At 35.8% G+C, this 19,081-nt stretch overlaps 1 protein-coding gene across 1 annotated transcript in view; it reads left to right on the top strand.

Moving 5' to 3' along the window:
• The window catches only part of CUBN (cubilin), a 307,889-nt gene that overhangs the window by 230,162 nt on the left and 58,646 nt on the right, over nucleotides 1-19,081 (top strand). The window contains exons 55-56 of the mRNA XM_081299156.1: nucleotides 4,051-4,207; nucleotides 5,693-5,842. Of these exons, the coding sequence (XP_081155282.1) occupies nucleotides 4,051-4,207; nucleotides 5,693-5,842 (307 nt within the window). The remainder of the gene's footprint in view (nucleotides 1-4,050; nucleotides 4,208-5,692; nucleotides 5,843-19,081) is intronic.

The following is a 19,081-nucleotide window of genomic DNA, read 5'->3' as shown; positions in this document are numbered from 1 at the left end:
TAAAATATGAATGAAGCACAGCACACAGGTCACCCTGTGATTTTTCATTTGCTAATAACTAGGTAAATTAAGGAAATTTTTGTCTGACCTTAGTAAATTCTCATGACCATGAATGGTTCCTCCTTTCTGTGGAAATGAAGGAAAGAAAGCCAGCTTCCTTCCTTCCTTCCTACCTTCTCTCTCTCTCTTTTTTCTCTCTTTCACCTTGAAAGATAATTCTCTTTACAGTGCAAGGCACCATCACAGTCAAAATTTAACATATTCTATAAAAATGGGAGAAGGTTGGAGAAGGAGCTAATGCCAACCTTCATCCTGGGCCTTAAGGACCCACAAGCTGAGAAGACCATGAGACACCCACATAAACATGGAGGCAGTCAGCAAGTTTCTCTCTCTAAGTTATAAATACTGTTCACACAGCGCTGACTTTTCACTACCCATGAACAGGACCATGATGGTTGAATCATGAGTGCATTTGACCTGTGCTATTTTGCATCTTACATGTTTTATCTCTAAGAGACACTCCTTTTAGTAGAAAGGACATTGGCCTTAAGATCACATTGGCTTGGACATTATTTCTCTTTCTCAAACTTATTACCTGTCTGTTTTATTTATGAGCTAATTCAACACTTTGGCTCCAAATTATTCAACTGTAAAATGAAGAGAAATATTTCTACTTTAGTCAGGCTGTTTTAAGCATTAGAGTGAATATGATATAGTAACGTACGTAGTACTCAGTACATGAATATAAAATTGCTTAATGAGTAGAAGTAGCTCTTATCATTAATGTTATTATTTCATATCATCTCTGGAATTATGTTTTATACCTCATTGATCCATGGTTCCTATTTAAATGAAAATCCAATACTTACAGAAGTAGAGGCATTATAAACCACATTTAATATATACTTTTCCTAATTGCTTTTTTTCATGAAGCAAGTGAGCTCTCTTCTCATGAAATGAGTCAATATCATGGGTACAGACCGAAGAAAAGCCTTGTAAGTTCTCCAGTTGTACAAACAAAATCTGAAAATGACCTGGACTCATTCCTTTTCTGGAGAGAAGTCCCTCTGACATCATGATGAAGCCCAACACCAGTGGCAAATGAGATCATTTGGGGGCCTTGTCACCATAATTGCCAGAGGAAGCAGTGTTTTTCTCCTGGGGGGCGGAGGTCTAAGACACCTGCCTCTTCCAAGAAAGGCTGTATGTAAATAACTAGTAAAGGAATGTAGCAAACGCAAACAGTCTTGTGTGGGTAGCCCCTTTGTGCCTATGAGCCCAGAACTCTCCTCCCTACCCCAGAGACAGATGGACAGAATGAACATCCTGTCCATTGGTCCAAAATGCCTGTCTCCACAAGCCAGAAAGACTACTACCCAACCCAAAGACATTGGGGCATACAGGTGCCATACCTAAGGGAATTGTACTAGACCCTTTCGCTTCAATTGAGAAACACACAGAGGCCCAAACATATAAAGTATCCTCTACCTACTCAGGTAGCCCTAGGTGCTCCAGTAGCAGCCAATAAACCAAGCAAACCAAAATCACACTACAAAGATTATGAAAAGTTAAAGAGCCATTGGAACCATACCCCATCAAATATGCAAGACTATATACTAAACATAAACATATAAATAAGATCCAAAATCTTCTAACATAATTAAGTGTATACAATTAAAAAAGAACTCATCATAATAAGAATTAAGAAGAACATCAGGACTTGAGTGAGAAAAGACAGGTGATGCTGACACTGAAGTAAATCAGGTGTTGGAATCATATGGCAAGGATGTCATAAAAATACTCTGCAACTACTGACAAGTTCTCTTGAAACAAAAAAGAGAATTTCAGTAAAGAAACAACAGTTACCATGAAGGAATAAATGGCAATTATAGAATTGAAAGATACAACAATAGAAATAACTTACTGGTAGTTCAATAGTGAAGTGGACATTACAAAGAGTAGAATCAATGAGGTTGGGGACAGAAAAACAGAGTAATTCACCCCATCTGAACAATAAAGAGAAAATAGACTTAAAAAATCACAAAGGAAGCCTTAGAGACCCATGAACAATAACAAATGGTGGGACATTCTATCACTGGAGTGCCCCAAAGAGAGAAGAGAATACATTTGAAAGACAAGACACAATGAACTGCTAAAATAAAAGAATGGTCACTCATAAATTTAATATCTGGAGAACTATTCCTCAGGACTAAGAGGAAAACAAAATCTTGTCACATAAAGAAAACAAAATCTTGTCACATAAAGAAAACAAAAAGAAATGATTTCTACGGGACCTCCCACTAAAGACTGTCTAATGGAAGTTCTTCAGATGAAATGAAATAAGAAGAAATTCTGTAGCATCAGGAAGGAAGAAAGGACATGTGCAGAGAAGAAATGTGTCCCTACAATAGAATATCCTTTATAAGTTTTATGAAGGATAGTGATAATTTTAAAAAAAGATTATAATGCCCTCTGATACTGAATACAATGAAAAATTGGTAAGATAAAGGGACCTAAATGGAGGGCATATTACACTTCACTCAAAATGGTCCACTGTGGAAGCCAGTAAACTGTTGAAATCACATGTGTATGTTGTGATACCAGGCACAATAACAACTACCAAAATTACACAAAAACATCATTATTCAATCAAAATGGAATCTCCAGGAAGTCAAGAAACAAAGAAGTAAATATAAAGCAAACAATAAAATATCAGATATAGCATAAATGTATTTATATCAGTATTTTAATTGTAAATAGCTGAATAGCATTAATTGAAATTCAGGAATTATTGGAGCCAAGCCATGGCCCAAGGGATAATAAATACAATTAAAATTCAACCACACAGTCAGCTCAAAAGTGAAATATAGAAAAACATACACTGTGCAAACATTTATCAAAAAAACAGTAGCTATACCATTACCTGATAACCTAGATGTTGGAGTATAGAAAGTCACTATAGAAAAAAAGGGATCTTTCATAATAGCATAATCAATCCATCTGGAAGATATAATGATTCTAAATATGTATAATATAATAATAGTAATGTTTGAAAAAAAATAGTGCATACAGACATCTTTCTCTCAGTAAGTTATACTCATAATTTTATAATATGTGGATATAAAACTATAGGAAAAATTTCATGAAGTTATTCCATAAAATTAGGAATGTTTCGGTAAAAGTCTTTTTATTGACATTTTTATTGGTCTTAGGCATTTAGCCGAATATCTGCATTTTTGTTCTCATTAGTTATGCTGCCATAACTAATAACTCTTATACCTGATAAATGGGTAGCATAATTTGTCCGCAAGTAAGATGACTAACCACTGGATACCAGCATTTGAAAAATCAATTGAAATGATATGGCTTTAAAGAACAGAGAAATATTAAATCAGTGGAATGGTCAGGTGCTGTTTTCAGTTCTTCCCGTGGACTGATCTACAAACTGAAATCTTTTTATGACTTGATATCTTATTGCTCTTTTTAAGGAATATTCTTGAAAGATTTGATTTTGGAATGGATAATTTTGTATAATTTGATCTGAAGAGAATGTGGAATAGTAAAGTGGGTCTCATCCATAGCCAATTACCTTCTTGGGCCAGACAATTCTTATTTGTGTGGGGAGTGGGGCAGTTGTGGGGAGTTGTTCTTTGCACTGTAGGATGTTGATCAACATCCTCGGTCCCTCCCTACTGGGTACTACCCTCACATACCAAATGTGATACTCTGAAATGCCTTCAGACATTGCCAAATGTCTTTTGGGAAACTCAAACCTCAGTTGGATAAGGTTGATTGAAAGGTAAGAGAAAACTGGATAGTGATTGATCATTTTTTTAATCACTGCCCAGCTACACAAAAGTAAACAATCCTCTTAGAGCAGCGAGAGTGGAGTGGGGGTATTTTAAAAGCAGCTTAAAAAACTATTCTCAAAAGAACATATTGCAGATTTCCTCATGTTTCATTTACTATTGTTTTTTTGTAGATACCTGAGTATCATTAGTTTTGAGCTTAAGCCCATTAAAGCATAAGTCATGTTTATGATCCTGCTAGGTGTGGACAGGAACTGAAGAGACCAACAACGCCCTGTTGGCCACAAACTGTGGGAACATGGCTCCCAGTACCATTATTACACCAACAAATGCATTCAGGGTCGTCTTCCAGTCTCAGGAAGAGCCAGCCCAGGGCTTCTCCGCATCCTTCGTAAGCCGTAAGTAGCATTAAACCCAGAGGTTATGGAAAGAGTGTGGGGACCACAGGCAGCTTTGGAAAATGGTGGGAAGACTGTGCCAGGGTGACTTGAACTAGGGGTTCCAAGGGGGAATCCAAAGAACATGGGTCACCTAATCTTGAAGGGACACCTTTCCTTCAAAATTCAGGGATAATACAACTGAATTCAACAGTATATCAATTGAGAAATGGTGTAAAAGACATGAGTGCTACTAGCCAACATCTAAAAATAAGCCTAAGATCCAAAGTGAGTGTGTATTTGATAGAAGCTCAGGTGGCTGGTAATTAGACATTCATGGGAACGCTTTCATCACCTGTTTCAAAATCACTTGTGGGGCCTGGAAGAGCATGCACATTCTTGGGCATCACCTAGACCCAACTGAACTGAGCATTTCCATGGGCGAGGGGCTTGCATGTTTAATCTTTATCCAGAAGCCTCTCATGTCATTCAACTTTGGAATCTGCATTCTTGGGTGTTCCCTCTTCCTAGCTGGGTACATGGGTCTGCTTCTCTGACTACTAAACACAAATTGGGCTAATGGGAACTACAGTAGTCTTCACGTCTGAGAAGCAATGGGGCAGCCTATTGGCTGAAATGATTAAATCAAGTAGCTACTAATTGCGAACCACTGTTCAGAAAAAAAAAAAAAATCCAGAAGAGGAATTAGAGAGACTAATAGTAAACAGGTATTTCTGACATGAATAGAAGGAAGGTGGTGGAAAGGATGTCATGAAAGGCAACTCTGGACCTAAGCACAGGTCTTCAGATGGTTGATGGTGTGGTGCCTGTGTGTACAATTGTGTGTGTTTTAATACCATTTAAAAGAATACAGATATTTTCATGCCTGATCTGTTAAGGAGTGATATGAATTAACTGGTTAGTGGTTATATGAAAACCAAATGCTATTTTAATAGTAGAAATAATTTTTTCTTTATTTCTGACCCAAGGATTCATGTGAGAAGTTTGTGAGAATTGTGATTAGTAAATTCAACTTGTTTTTAAAAATACTAGCATTATTCTTATGGCTGGATTACAATAGTAACAAAAATAATGTAGTAATGTCGTTCTCTAATTAGACATTTCAAAAACATTAAATGTACAAAGTACATTGCAAATCACTTTTACCAGTTTTATTTCTTTATCTCTGTGAACCACATTCAATCTCTGACATCCTTTTTTAAAAAGAAAATCTTCATATGAAGGAATTTACAGTGAATATGTGGTAAAACTTATACTACCTAGCACCTAAAATTCTGCACATTTTCTTTAAAAAAGTCCTCTTTTTGTGTGTATGTTTATTTTTAAATAAAAGTTTCATGCTCTTAGTTATTGTTTCTTCCATTTGGAGTTTCCCAGGAAACTGTCACTAGAGAATTTGTGAAATGACATCTTTCTGTTACTGATAAAATAGACACCAGATGTGACAACAAATGTTCTGATGACGCCATTTTTGCTCCCACATAGGATGTGGATGTAATTTCACTGGCCCTACAGGTAACATCATTTCTCCAAACTTCCCAAGGCCATACGACAACAATATGAACTGCACCTATATCATAGAAGCTAATTCTCAGTCTCTGGTTGTCTTGACATTTGTGTCTTTCCACTTGGAAGGTAAGTTTATTCTTTTTTAAAAACTTAAATAATTTTAATTAAATAAAAACTATATGTGTAAGGTGTACAACATGATGTTTGAATATTTGCATGCATTGTGGAATTTCTAGATCAAGCTAGATGACATATTAACACTCTACTTATCAGTTTTTTGGTGATGAGAACATTTAAAATTTCCTTTCAACAATTTTAAATTAGACAATACATTGGTATTAGTTATAATCATGGTGGGGTACAATATATTTCCTAAATTTAGTCCTCCTACAGAATAAAGTGAAATTTTGTATCCTTTGTTAGATAGCTCACCATTCCTCTTCCCCCAGAGTCTGATAACCACTGTTCTACTCTAGGTTTCTATGAGTTCATCTTTTTTGGATTTGACATAGAAGTGAGACCATGCATGTCTTTCTATATACATGGATTATTTCACTTAGCATAATGTCTTCCAGGTTCATCCTTGCTGTCAAAAGGTCAGGGTTGCTTTGTTTTTAAAGTCTGAATACTATTTAATTGTGTACACATTTTCTTTTTTTTCTTTTTCTTTTCTTTTTTTTCCGTGCTGGGCATTGAGTCAGAGCCTCACACATGCTAGGCAAGTGCTCTACCACTGAGCCACACCCTCAACCCCCACATTTTCTTTATCCACTGGTGGACCCAGATTGTTTCCATGTCTCAACTATTATGAATAATGCTGTCATGAACATGGAAGAGTAAAAATATCTCTTTGATATACTGATTTCATTTCTTTTCGATGTTTAAACAGAAGTGGAGCTTCTTGATCATACAGTAGTCCTATTTTTAATTTTTTTGAGAACCTCCATACCATTTTCCATAATGGTTCTTCCGATTTACATTTCTACCAACAGTATAAAAGTGTCTAATTTCTCTAAGTTCTCCCAATATTTCTCTTTTGATAATAGCCCTGGAAGGCAGACTTATTCTTAAGCATACTATGAAAAAAATCTTAAGAAATTAATGAGGGGTAAGAAGAGGCAGAGATACTCTAAATCACCATTTGAAAAACTATATAAATAACATGTCATGTAAATGTGCATAAAGATCCAAATAAAGGATCCAACCATTTATTCAAAAACTTTCTATATATTCCATCCAGAAGTATAAAAATAGTAAGAACTTTAAGGCCATATGCATGACATAAATTTTTTAAAGAAGATGAATCTGAAATGTGTTACATATTACCATAGCTTTTAATTTATTCATTTGTGTTTATTCTCTCCACTCTATTCACACCCACATTTATGCACATACCACAAATTAACCAGAAAGAAACTGACTTATCGAGTCAAAATAGGTGTTTAATAAATATTGATTTGAGTGAGTTAACAAGATTAACATTTGTGGTTTGCTTCTATGAAATATTATCATGGGATACGCTTTCGTCTCCTTTCTCTTTATGATCTTCTCCTAGTCCTTTTTCCTTAGTGTTGAGGCTCCTATCCACAAGCACAGTTATACAAAGCCTCTCTCTTTCCTTTTGCTATGACCTCATCTTTCCCTCTATCTCTGTAGCTTGATTTTTCTGCACATATGTTTGCCTAAAAATGCCAAATATAATTCATATTTGTCATTGTAAACATGTAAAATATAATGTCTTAGCATTTGCTGCCACAAAAGTCTCAGTAATGTAAAAACATGTTCATGATTCGTTAAGTATTGAGGGAGGATAAAATAGTTTACATAAGATTATCTGATTTCTATTTTAAATAACATACATGTGAATAAATTCTATAAGACTGTTAAATAGTACTTTAAGCATTATCAATGCGGGATAGATTTATAGGTGATATTTATTTTCTTTTCAATAAATTTATATTTTTATAATCAGGAGAGTTATTCTAATAACACAAAACATGTGTCTCATATTTTTTATTTGCATATATGCTTTTATTCCCAGTGAATTATATAAACATGAGAATGTCATGTGCCAATATCATTTAGACTCAAAAGAGGAGACATTAGTAAATATATTTCAATGCCACACGAAGCACTGCTGATATCAATGGCATATGTATCGCTACAAGGAACCCTATACCACCTTAAACAGTAGTGCCTGAGCTTAGTCAACTGGGTGGGAAAATGGGATAACACAGTGGAATTCCCAAGATTACATAATGGGAAAAAGCATAGCATCTTGGGATGTCTTAAGGCCAGGAGAGCCACCTACCACATGACTTTGCATAAATTACCTTTCTAGAGATAACCACTTTGCTTTTACACACACACTCACACATTCATGTGCCACATAATGATTTCTCAGTTGATGATGGACTATGTGAATGACAGTCTGTAATGTTATATCACCTAGTGACATTGTAACCATTCTATTTGTTTAGTGTACTTATACTCCATGATATTTGCACAAAGACACAGCCACCTAACAACACATAGCTCAGAATCTGTTTCTCCACTGTTAGGAGATATGACTCTATGAAAAATAGTACCTGTGAAAGTCAGATAATGCCAGATTAAAGTATTTGCTACTTCCACTAATGGATATACTAATCCACACCCACTTGAAGAGACTGATCTTTTGGTAAAATGATATCCTTATGATATGTCTTCTGACATTTCCAGTGTTACTAGAACTCGATATTTTCACACTGCTAAGTGGATAATGCCTAGCTATAGACTAATTGAATTATGATGATTCTTTAAAAGGGCATCATTAATCAAATTTATTTTATAATTAGATTATCACTGACCATATCAGTAATGACATTTATCGGATGCCATCAACAAGCTAGAGATTCATTAGCTACTGAAAAAATAACCTTTCCCCAGCTTCTTCAAAAATGAGCCTGAGGGATTCATGTGCACTTTTATTGTGATAAAACTGATAATTGCTCTCAAGGAAGGTCATAGCTTTGTGGAAGGAGCACAGGCTTTTCCAGCTGCCACAGGCAATAGGAACTGATTCTGAGAGATGCTGTCCAAGCATTTCTGAGCACGGCATGCAGTAAGCCACTGTTGGCTGACTGATGTAGAGATGAGGCTCCTAGATCTGTGGTCTTGGTGGGCCATTAACTCAAAATATGGAACTGGAAAAGAGAAAATGGGCTATCTCAGGCTCCAAAATACCATGAGGAGCACCCTTGTCCTTACATGTGTCTATTCAACACTGGCAACTGGTTAGAGTAGGTTTTACAATTCAAGCCAATATACTGATTCTGCCACCCACATTGTGCTTTTCCTACTGGGAGGTTATAGAGGCTCAGTGACCTCCTTTCCACTCACCACAAAGTAACAGGCTCTGAAAGTATGTTTTTTTATGTTGGCCAAAGACTCTCTCTTTCTCAACAGTTTTACATTTCCAATACCAGCCATTCTGTGAATGGTGGACTATTATTTATGTTTATTTTATAATCAGGTGTTATTAAATATTTATTTTAATTTCCCAAAGATTGAATAATTTTAAACTATATTTTTACAATCTTGTTATTCATGTGGTCAAGCAGATTTTCCTCAAGCTTCTGTAAAAATTAGAGTCTGTTTTTGTTTTTCTTCATCAATAAAAGGTAGATGAGGTAACCTAAGTCAAGCCTTCTATACTATTTTTTCCCTATCATTAAATTTGGATAATATCATTGTCTTAGTAATGATGAAGGGTTTAGTTCTGTTCTTATTGTTGTTTGTGGTGCTAGGGACAGAACCCAGGGCCTCCAGCGTTCTATGCTGGTGTTCTACCACCCAGCTGCAGCCCTGGTCCCCGAGGGACTCATTATGCAGGTTGGCTGGTGGAGTAGCACCTAACACATGGTATGGGGGACACCAGAAGGCCAAGTGCTTTTGCTCATTGTCCTCTAGGAATGATATCAAAAGTCCCAAGAAGAATGGGTTAGATTGCCTGAGCAATCAGCTGGGAAGTCCTACCTGACTTCTCTTTGATTAACTTAGAAGTCCTGGTTTACACAGTACACCTAATACAATAATAAAAAATAATAAAAGGAAAAGGAAAGAAAATTTAGATTTTCTTTTGGTCCTCTTTGCTCATCCAGAAGCACAATAACTGAGTTTTGTCAGTTGTTTTATCTCATATTCCCCCCATTTAATAAGTTTTAAATATTGGCATTACTCAACTACTTAGCATTTCTTCTGTTTGCTTTCTTAATTGTGTCCAAAGAACTTAGAATGTGGGTGCATTTCGCAATGCATTATTTTAGAAGGAACAGGGGAGTGGTTTCTTTCAGTTTCCTATTGATAATTCATTCAAATTGTCAGGACACTAAAGGGGACAGAGAGATTTCTGTGAGATTCCTGGTTTGCCTGGGCCACATGCTTTGTTTTAAGGCTTTGGCTTTCTGCTAAATGGAGCTTGGCTCTGCACAGGCATGTGCTTCCCTCTCTGCCGAATCATTCTTCCACCAAGGAGACTAGTTTTCATGCTTTTCAAAGTGAAGCTAATTAGACAGGGGCCAGATAGAGCCTTTGCTACCCTCTAAATCACTCGCCTCTCCCTGGAACCCTTTTCTGCTTGATTCACAAGACTTGACCTTATCTACAATATTAAAATGTGCCAACCGAAGGATTCTCCCTCATCTGCAGTCATTTCTGGCATCTCTGCCTCTGTCTGTCCAGGACTCTGAAGAAAAATTATGATCTGGAGCTAGATCCCACAAGTTGATGCTTTTTCTCAATTACTCATCCTTTGTTTCCTTTCAATTCTTTCCAAGTTTTTAGATTCATGATAGAATTCAGAATTAATAGACATGGTACTATAATAAAGCCCAGGATGTAATAAAAATTAAATTCCAACACATATAGAACCTTACCAATGTTGAACAACAAATATGTCTGAAATTTACTCTGAAAGAAGGAAAATAGTCATTTAAAAGAAAATCACAGGGAATTCTTTTATAGCTCAGAGGTTTCAATGATAAATGCGTTGTCAAGTCATTAAGATAGAAGTAAGAGCAGTTATATCTTCCTGTCCCTTCATGGGCTCTGGTCCAAGGAGAGAGTATTGTTCTATTTCAGGATGCTTCTGTTCCTATCATATTCTCTTGTCTGATTAAATGGCACCTCTTGGCCATAAATTTGACTTTGATATCCACCTTGGCTCCTTGAAGATCTTCATCCAGACTTTTTTCTCTAGATGTATTCTACTTGAGAGGTTTGTGTACATTTTGATTATGTAGGCAATTAGCTCCTCCTACCACTGTAGAAAATTGTTTAATATTATTATTTTCTGATGCCTGTGGTCTTTATCACCAAGTGCCTTGTCATGGATGAGTCAAGCTGACATTTTTTATCTAATGGAGTGATGTGATATATAGAGCTTGAGAAAAAGTATGTGTGTGAATTACATAATACCTAGTGACATAGTATTTACAACTCATTTTCATGCTTATTTATAACTACTCCCTGGAATGTCCTTAGACTTAGATAACTTGACCAATTTCTGATATTAAGTAGATGTTTGATTTCTTATGGAAAAAAATGTGAGAACATCCTACCTTAATGAACTAACCACTGTAAAGGATAAAAGAATGTTTTAATTCATGAAACAATTGCCAAATATTGCAACTTTTAATTTTACCAAATCAGGTATTGAGAATAAGCAGGGTTATGAAGGGTTTGTTAGTTATTTGATATTTTATATCCATCTACCAAAAAATTCAAATTCCCTCTCAACTTTCTCTACATCTCCTCAACAAACTTTCTTATTGTTGAATGCAAACTTTTATAGTTAATGGGTTTTTATTGTGTCTTACTTCTATTTCATAATAGTTTGTCTATAATTGAACTATTTTTTTAAAAAAATTATTTGGAAGCATAATATAGAATAACCCATGTTACTTTCTGTGTCACAGAATTTCTGTACTTTTTCAAGCTAACTACTACTATGATAATCTATATCCTTAGGCCAACAACTTAGAAACTAACTTGGAGAGCAGGCTGTTTGACCAAAATATGGGTCCATGAGTTTAATGTAGTATTAACAATATTTCCCTGTATTCTGTGATTTTTGGTTTTACAAGTGTGTTCATTTTTGCTAAAGATAATTCTATAAACAATGCAGAATGTTGTTTTATAATTCTCAAATTTATCCACTCTGAAATTTTAAAGTTCCAATAGAGCTGTTGGTGTCTTCAAGAAGGGATCTCAGTTGTAATTAAAGCACATAATTTGACAGTATTCAAGCTATGAATTGGAATCTATTCCTTTCTTGTCCTATTTTCCCCAATATCATATTGCTTCTGATTACATGACAAGGTCATTAAAGTTAAGTCTTTCATATTTTTAACTTGTAGATCAGTGTCCAACTAGAAGTATTTTTTTTGTTTGCTACTTTTTTTTTATTGGTTGTTCACAACATTACAAAGCTCTTGACATATCATATTTCATACATTAGATTGAAGTGGGTTATGAACTCCCAATTTTACCCCAAATGCAGATTGCAGAATCACGTTGGTTACACATCCACAATTTTACATAATGCCCTATTAGTAATTGTTGTATTCTGCTACCTTTCCTATCCCCTACTATCCCCCCTCCCCTTCCCTCACATCTTCTCTCTCTACCCCATCTACTGTAATTCATTTCTCTCCTTGTTTATTTTCCCATTGCCCTCACAACCTCTTATATGTAATTTTGTATAGCAATGAGGGTCTCCCTTCATTTCCATGCAATTTCCCTTTTCTTTCCCTTTCCCTCCCATCTCATGTCTCTGTTTAAAGTTAATCTTTTCTTCCTGCTCTTCCTCCCTACTCTGTTCATAGTTGCTCTCATTATATCAAAGAAGACATTTGGTATTTGTTTTTGAGGGATTGGCTAGCTTCACTAAGCATAATCTGCTCTAGTGCCATCCATTTCCCTGCAAATTCCATGATTTTGTCAATTTTAATGCAGAGTAATATCCCATGGTGTATAAATGCCACATTTTTTTATCCATTCATCTATTGAAGGGCATCTGGCTTGGTTCCACAGTCTAGCTATTGTGAATTGTGCTGCTATGAACATCGATGTGGCAGTATCCCTGTAGCATGCTCTTTTAAGGTCTTCAGGGAATAGTCCGAGAAGGGCAATAGCAGGGTCAAATGGTGGTTCCATTCCCAGCTTTCCCAGGAATCTCCAAACTGCTTTCCAAATTGGCCGCACCAATTTGCAGTCCCACCAGCAGTGTACAAGTGTACCCTTTGCTCCACATCCTCGCCAGCACTTGTTGTTGTTTGACTTCATAGTGGCTGCCAATCTTACTGGAGTGAGATGGTATCTTAGGGTGGTTTTGATTTGCATTTCTCTGACTGCTAGAGATGGTGAGCATTTTTTCATGTACTTGTTGGTTGATTGTATATCCTCCTGTGAGAAGTGTCTGTTCAGGTCCTTGGCCCATTTGTTGATTGGGTTGTTATCTTATTGGCTAATTTTTTTAGTTCTTTGTATACTCTGGATATTAGGGCTCTATCTGAAGTGTGAGGAGTAAAAATTTGTTCCCAGGATGTAGGCTCCCTATTTACCTCTCTTATTATTTCTCTCTCTGAGAAAAAAACTTTTTAGTTTAAGTAAGTCCCATTTGTTGATTCTTGTTATTAACTCTTGTGCTATGGGTGTCCTATTAAGGAATTTGGAGCCCGACCCCACAATCTGTAGATCGGAGCCAACTTTTTCTTCTATCAGATGCAGAGTCTCTGATTTGATATCAAGCTCCTTGATCGATTTTGAGTTAACTTTTGTGCATGGCGAGAGAAAGGGATTCAGTTTCATTTTGTTGCATATGGATTTCCAGTTTTCCCAACACCATTTGTTGAAGATGCTATCCTTCCTCCATTGCATGCTTTTAGCCCCTTTATCAAATATAAGATAGTTGTAACTTTGTGGATTAGTCTCTGTGTCCTCTATTCTATACCATTGGTCCACCCGCCTGTTTTGGTACCAGTACCATGCTGTTTTTGTCACTATTGCTCTGTAATATAGTTTGAAATCTGGTATCACTATACCGCCTGATTCACACTTCCTGCTTAGAATTGCTTTTGCTATTCTGGGTCTTTTATTTTTCCATATGAATTTCATGATTGCTTTATCTATTTCTACAAGAAATGCTGTTGGGATTTTGATTGGCATTGCATTAAACCTATAGAGAACTTTTGGTAATATCTCCATTTTGATAATGTTAGTTCTGCCTATCCATGAACAGGGTATATTTTTCCATCTTCTAAGATCTTCTTCCATATCTCTCTTCAGGGTTCTGTAGTTTTCATTGTATAAATCTTTCACCTCTTTTGTTAGGTTGATTCCCAAGTATTTTATTTTTTTTGAGGATATTGTGAATGGAGTGTTTTTCCTCATTTCCATTTCAGAAGTTTTGTCGCTGATATACAGAAATGCCTTTGATTTATGCGTGTTGATTTTATATCCTGCCACTTTGCTGAATTCATTTATTAGTTCTTGTAGTTTCTTTGTAGAGCCTTTTGGGTCTTCTAGGTATAGAATCATGTCATCCGCAAATAGTGATAATTTAAGTTCTTCTTTTCCTATTTTTATGCCTTTAATTTCTTTTGTCTGTCTAATTGCTCTGGCTAGTATTTCAAGGACTAAATTAAATAGAAGTGGTGATAGGGGGCATCCCTGTCTTGTTCCAGATTTTAGAGGGAATGCCTTCAACTTTGGTCCATTCAGAATGATGCTAGCCTGAGGCTTAGCATAGATAGCTTTTACAATGTCAAGGTAAGTTCCTATTATCCCTAGTTTTTCTAATGTTTTGAACATAAAGGGATGCTGTACTTTGTCGAATGCTTTCTCTACGTCTATCGAGATGATCATATGGTTCTTATCTTTAAGTCTATTGATGTGGTGAATAACATTTATTGATTTCCATGTATTGAACCATCTTTGCATCCCAGGGATGAATCCTACTTAATCATGGTGCACAATTTTTTGGATGTGTTTTTGTATTCGATTTGCCAGAATTTTATTGAGGATTTTTACATCTTGGTTCATTAGAGGTATCAGTCTGTAGTTTTCTTTCTTTGAGGTGTCTTTGTCTGGTTTCGGAATCAGGGTGATGTTGGCCGCATAGAATGAATTTGGAAGAGCTCCCTCTTTTTCTATTTCCTGAAATAACTTGAAAAGTATTGATATTAATTCTTCTTTAAAGGTTTTGTAAAACTCCGCTGTATACCCATCCGGTCCTGGGCTTTTCTTGGTTGATAGTCTTTTGATTGCTTCTTCTATTTCATCCATTGATATTGGTCTGTTCAAATTGTGTGTATCCTCCTGACTCAGTCTGGGCAAATCATATGACTTAAGAAATTTATTGATGTCTTCACTATCTTCTCTTTTATTGGAATATAGGTTTTCAAAGTAATTTCTAATTGTCTTCTGTATTTCTGTAGCATCTGTTGTGATATTGCCTTTTTCATCCCGTATGTTAGTAATTTGAGTTCTCTCTCTTCTTCTCTTTGTTAGCATGGCTAAAGGTCTGTTGATCTTATTTATTTTTTCGAAGAACCAACTTTTAGTTTTGTTAATTTTTTCAATAGTTTCTTTTGTTTCAATTTCATTGATTTCCGCTCTGATTTTAATTATTTCTTGCCTTCTGCTACATTTTCTGTTGTTTTGCTTTTCCTTTTCTAGGGCTTTGAGATGAAGTGTGAGCTCATTTATTTGTTGGTTTTTTCTTTTTTTGAGGAATGACCACCAGGCGATGAATTTCCCTCTTAAAACTGCTTTCATTGTGTCCCATAGATTCCTATATGTTGTGTCTGTATTTTCATTTATCTCTAAGAATTTTTTGATTTCCTCCTTTATGTCTTCTGTAACCCATTGATCATTCAGTAACATATTGTTCATTTTCCATGTGATGTAGGATTTTTCCTTCCTTCTTTTATCATTGATTTCCAGTTTCATTCCATTATGATCAGATAAAATGCATGGTATTATCTCCACCCCTTTATATTTACTGAGGGTTGCCCTATGGCATAATATATGGTCTATTTTTCAGAAGGATCCATGTGCTGCTGAGAAAAAAGTATATCCATTTGATGATGGTTGATATATTCTATATATGTCAGTTAAGTTTAGGTTATTGATTGTGGTATTGAGTTCTATAGTTTCTTTATTCAACTTTCTTTGGAGGATCTGTCCAATGGTGAGAGAGGTGTGTTGAAGTCACCCATAATTATTGTGTTGTGGTCTATTTGATTCTTGAACTTGAGGAGAATTTGTTTTATGAATGTCGCAGCACCATTATTTGGTGCATAAATATTGATAATTGTTATGTCTTGTTGGTGAATGGTTCCTTTTAACAGTATATAATGTCCTTCCTTATCCCTTTTGATTAACTTAGTCTTGAAGTCGATTTTTTCGATATGAGGATGGCCACCCCTGCTTGCTTACGAGGACTGTGTGCGTGGTATATTTTTTCCCATCCTTTCACCTTCAGCCTGTGTATGTCTTTTCCAATCATATGTGTCTCCTGGAGGCAGCATATTATTGGATTTGTTTTTTTAATCCATGATACCAGCCTATGTCGCTTTATTGGAGAGTTTAAGCCATTAACATTCAGAGTTACTATTGATATATGGTTTGTACTTCCAGCCATGTTTCATTATTTATTCTTTTTTAAAAAAATTTAGTTTGTTTCTCCATGATTATCTTTCCCCTCGCCCTCTGTCTTTACTGAGGCACTTCCAACTGATGGTTTTGGTTATTGTTTTTCATTTCTTCCTCGTGTAGTGTTTTGCTCAAAATGCTTTGCAATGCTGGTTTTCTGGCTGCAAATTCTTTTAACTTTTGTTTATCATGAAAGATTTTTATTTCATTGTCATACCTGAAGCTTAATTTTGCTGGATACAGAATTCTTGGTTGGCATCCATTGTCTTTCAGTGTTTGAAATACGTTGTTCCATGACCTTCTTGCTTTCAGTGTCTGTTATGAAAAATCCGTTGTTAACCTTATTGGTTTACCCCTGAATGTAATCTGCCTCCTTTCTCTTGTAGCTTTTAATATTTTCTCTTTGTTCTGTATATTGGATATCTTCATAACAATGTGTCTAGGCATTGGTCTACTGTGATTTTGTGTGCTCGGTGTCCTGTATGCATCTTCAATTTGTATATCTGTTTCCTTTTTTATTTCTGGAATGTTTTCTGTAATTATTTCATTCAGCAGGTTACTCATTCCCTTGGTTTGAATCTCTGTACCTTCTTCTATCCCGATGACTCGTAATGTTGTTTTTTTTATGTTATCCCATAACTCTTGGATGTTTTTCTCATGATTTTTTACCAGCCTTTCTGAGTTGGCTAGACTCTTTTCAAGATAATATATTTTGTCTTCATTATCTGACTTTCTGGCTTCTACTTGCTCCACTCTGTTAGTGATACTCTCAATTGAGTTTTTAATTTGGTTTATTGTTTTCTTCATTTCTAGAATTATTGTTTGATTATTTTTTATAATCTCTATCTCCTGATAAAGATGCTTAACTTCTTCTTTTATCTGTTTATGTAATTCATTCTCAATGTGTTCTTTCGCTGCTTGAATTTGCTGTCTCATATCCTCTTTAAGGTTCCATTCCATCTTTCTAAGGTGTTCCTTGAGTTCTTTATATGACCATTTTTCTGATGACTCTAGGTCCTCCTGAATATTTAGGCTGTCCTGCATTGTTTGTACTCCTTTTCTTCCTTGCTTTTTCAAGCTGCTCATGTTACTTTTTGTTCTGTTTGACTGCTGAGTTACTGTTTACTCCTATAAATTTATTTGATGCTTGGGAGGAAAGGTATTAGAAGGGAAGGGAAGACGTCACTAAAGAGAATGAGAGTAAGCAGGTAGAATTCAAGGAAGGGGGGATAAGAAAATTGAAAAGAAATGAAAAGACAAAAGAAGAAAAAAAAGGAAATAAAAAAATTAAAAAAAATAATAATAAAAAAATTAAAATTAAAATTAGAAGAAAAAAAATTAAAAAAAAATTGTAAAAAAAAATTAAAAAACAACAAAAAAGAAAAATGAAAATGAAAGAAAAAACCCCTGGGAGGGGCCCTTAAGGTTTCCCTGATGTGTGGAGAGGGAAGGCTAGGTAATTACACACCTGTAGCCGCAGGTTTCAATGAAGTTATCTTCTCCGCCGCAGTCTGGTGATGTCAGTTCTCTGCCATGGCGGTATCTCTTGCAAATGGCAACAGTTCGTTTACCTTTGCCGGGTGACCAATGCAACGGGTGGGTCCTTACTGTCTCTCCCAAGCCCCGTTTCAAACCTGTGGCCACTACCTATGAAGGCTTGGTTGGCGTTTACCTCTGTAGGATCAGAAGGGCTGACCAGTTGTTTCAGCCGGATGGATTAGTGCTGAGTCACAGCTGTTTGTCTGCGGGAAGCAGGCGAACGGGAGCTTGAATTCAGCCAATCCGGGCTCAGTGTGTGTTCTGAGAGGCCCAGACTATTTGCCCCAGATCCACGTCAGCTCAGCATTGCCTAGTGATCCTGAGCAAACAGAATTTAGATTGTTTACGACTCCCTATGCCCACAGAGCTGAAGAGGTCAGAGACTTGATCTCTCCGCACCCGCCACCATGTTGGAAAAACCTTCAAGGTTAATTTAATAAATAGAATCTCAAACTGATACCTCAAGATTTCTTCAAGCTGGATAGAAACTTAGCTTATGAGTCAAGTGTGTTTCTAACATTACATAAATTTTGAATTGCATCAATCTTTTCTTTGCCTTTCTGTCCTTTGTCGTTGTTGTCCTGGGAAATGCACGCAGAGCCTTGGGCATGCTAGGCACACGCTTTACCACTAACCTACACCCTCAGCCCCAAACTGCATAAATATTTTCTAATAAAATTAAATTTTTCCTTGGATAATACTCAGGTTCAAAAAGGAGAGATGAACTCTTTGATGCATAAACATATAAAAATAAGTATATTTGTCAAGATTCTGAAAGGTAGTAACTTATCTGCAAGTTAGCTGAGATATAAAATGCAGTTTATGGGGAAGATTCTTGATTATCTTATCAAGTAAAGTTTAAAAATAAAAAGGCAGTAATGGAATTCTAGAACAAGAGGAGTTAGTGGTAAGAACCCTTCTGTATGCTTCTCCCCATAGTTTGTTATTTTCTGTATAGTAACTTCGTTTTTCCTAACCTCTTCCTTCATGTGTCAGGAAACATTACTGCAGATGTTTTCTTAATTTAACATCTTTGGTTGATACCATTGCTGATAGTTTGAACATGTCTGATTGGTTTACATCGGGTTTTACTGTCATATCTTGGAGTAATCAATCAATCTATCAACA

This window comes from Spermophilus citellus (genome assembly GCF_964194105.1).
Source record: "Spermophilus citellus genome assembly, chromosome: 6".
Lineage (NCBI taxonomy): Eukaryota > Metazoa > Chordata > Mammalia > Rodentia > Sciuridae > Spermophilus > Spermophilus citellus.
This window is presented reverse-complemented; position numbering and strand designations above follow the sequence as displayed.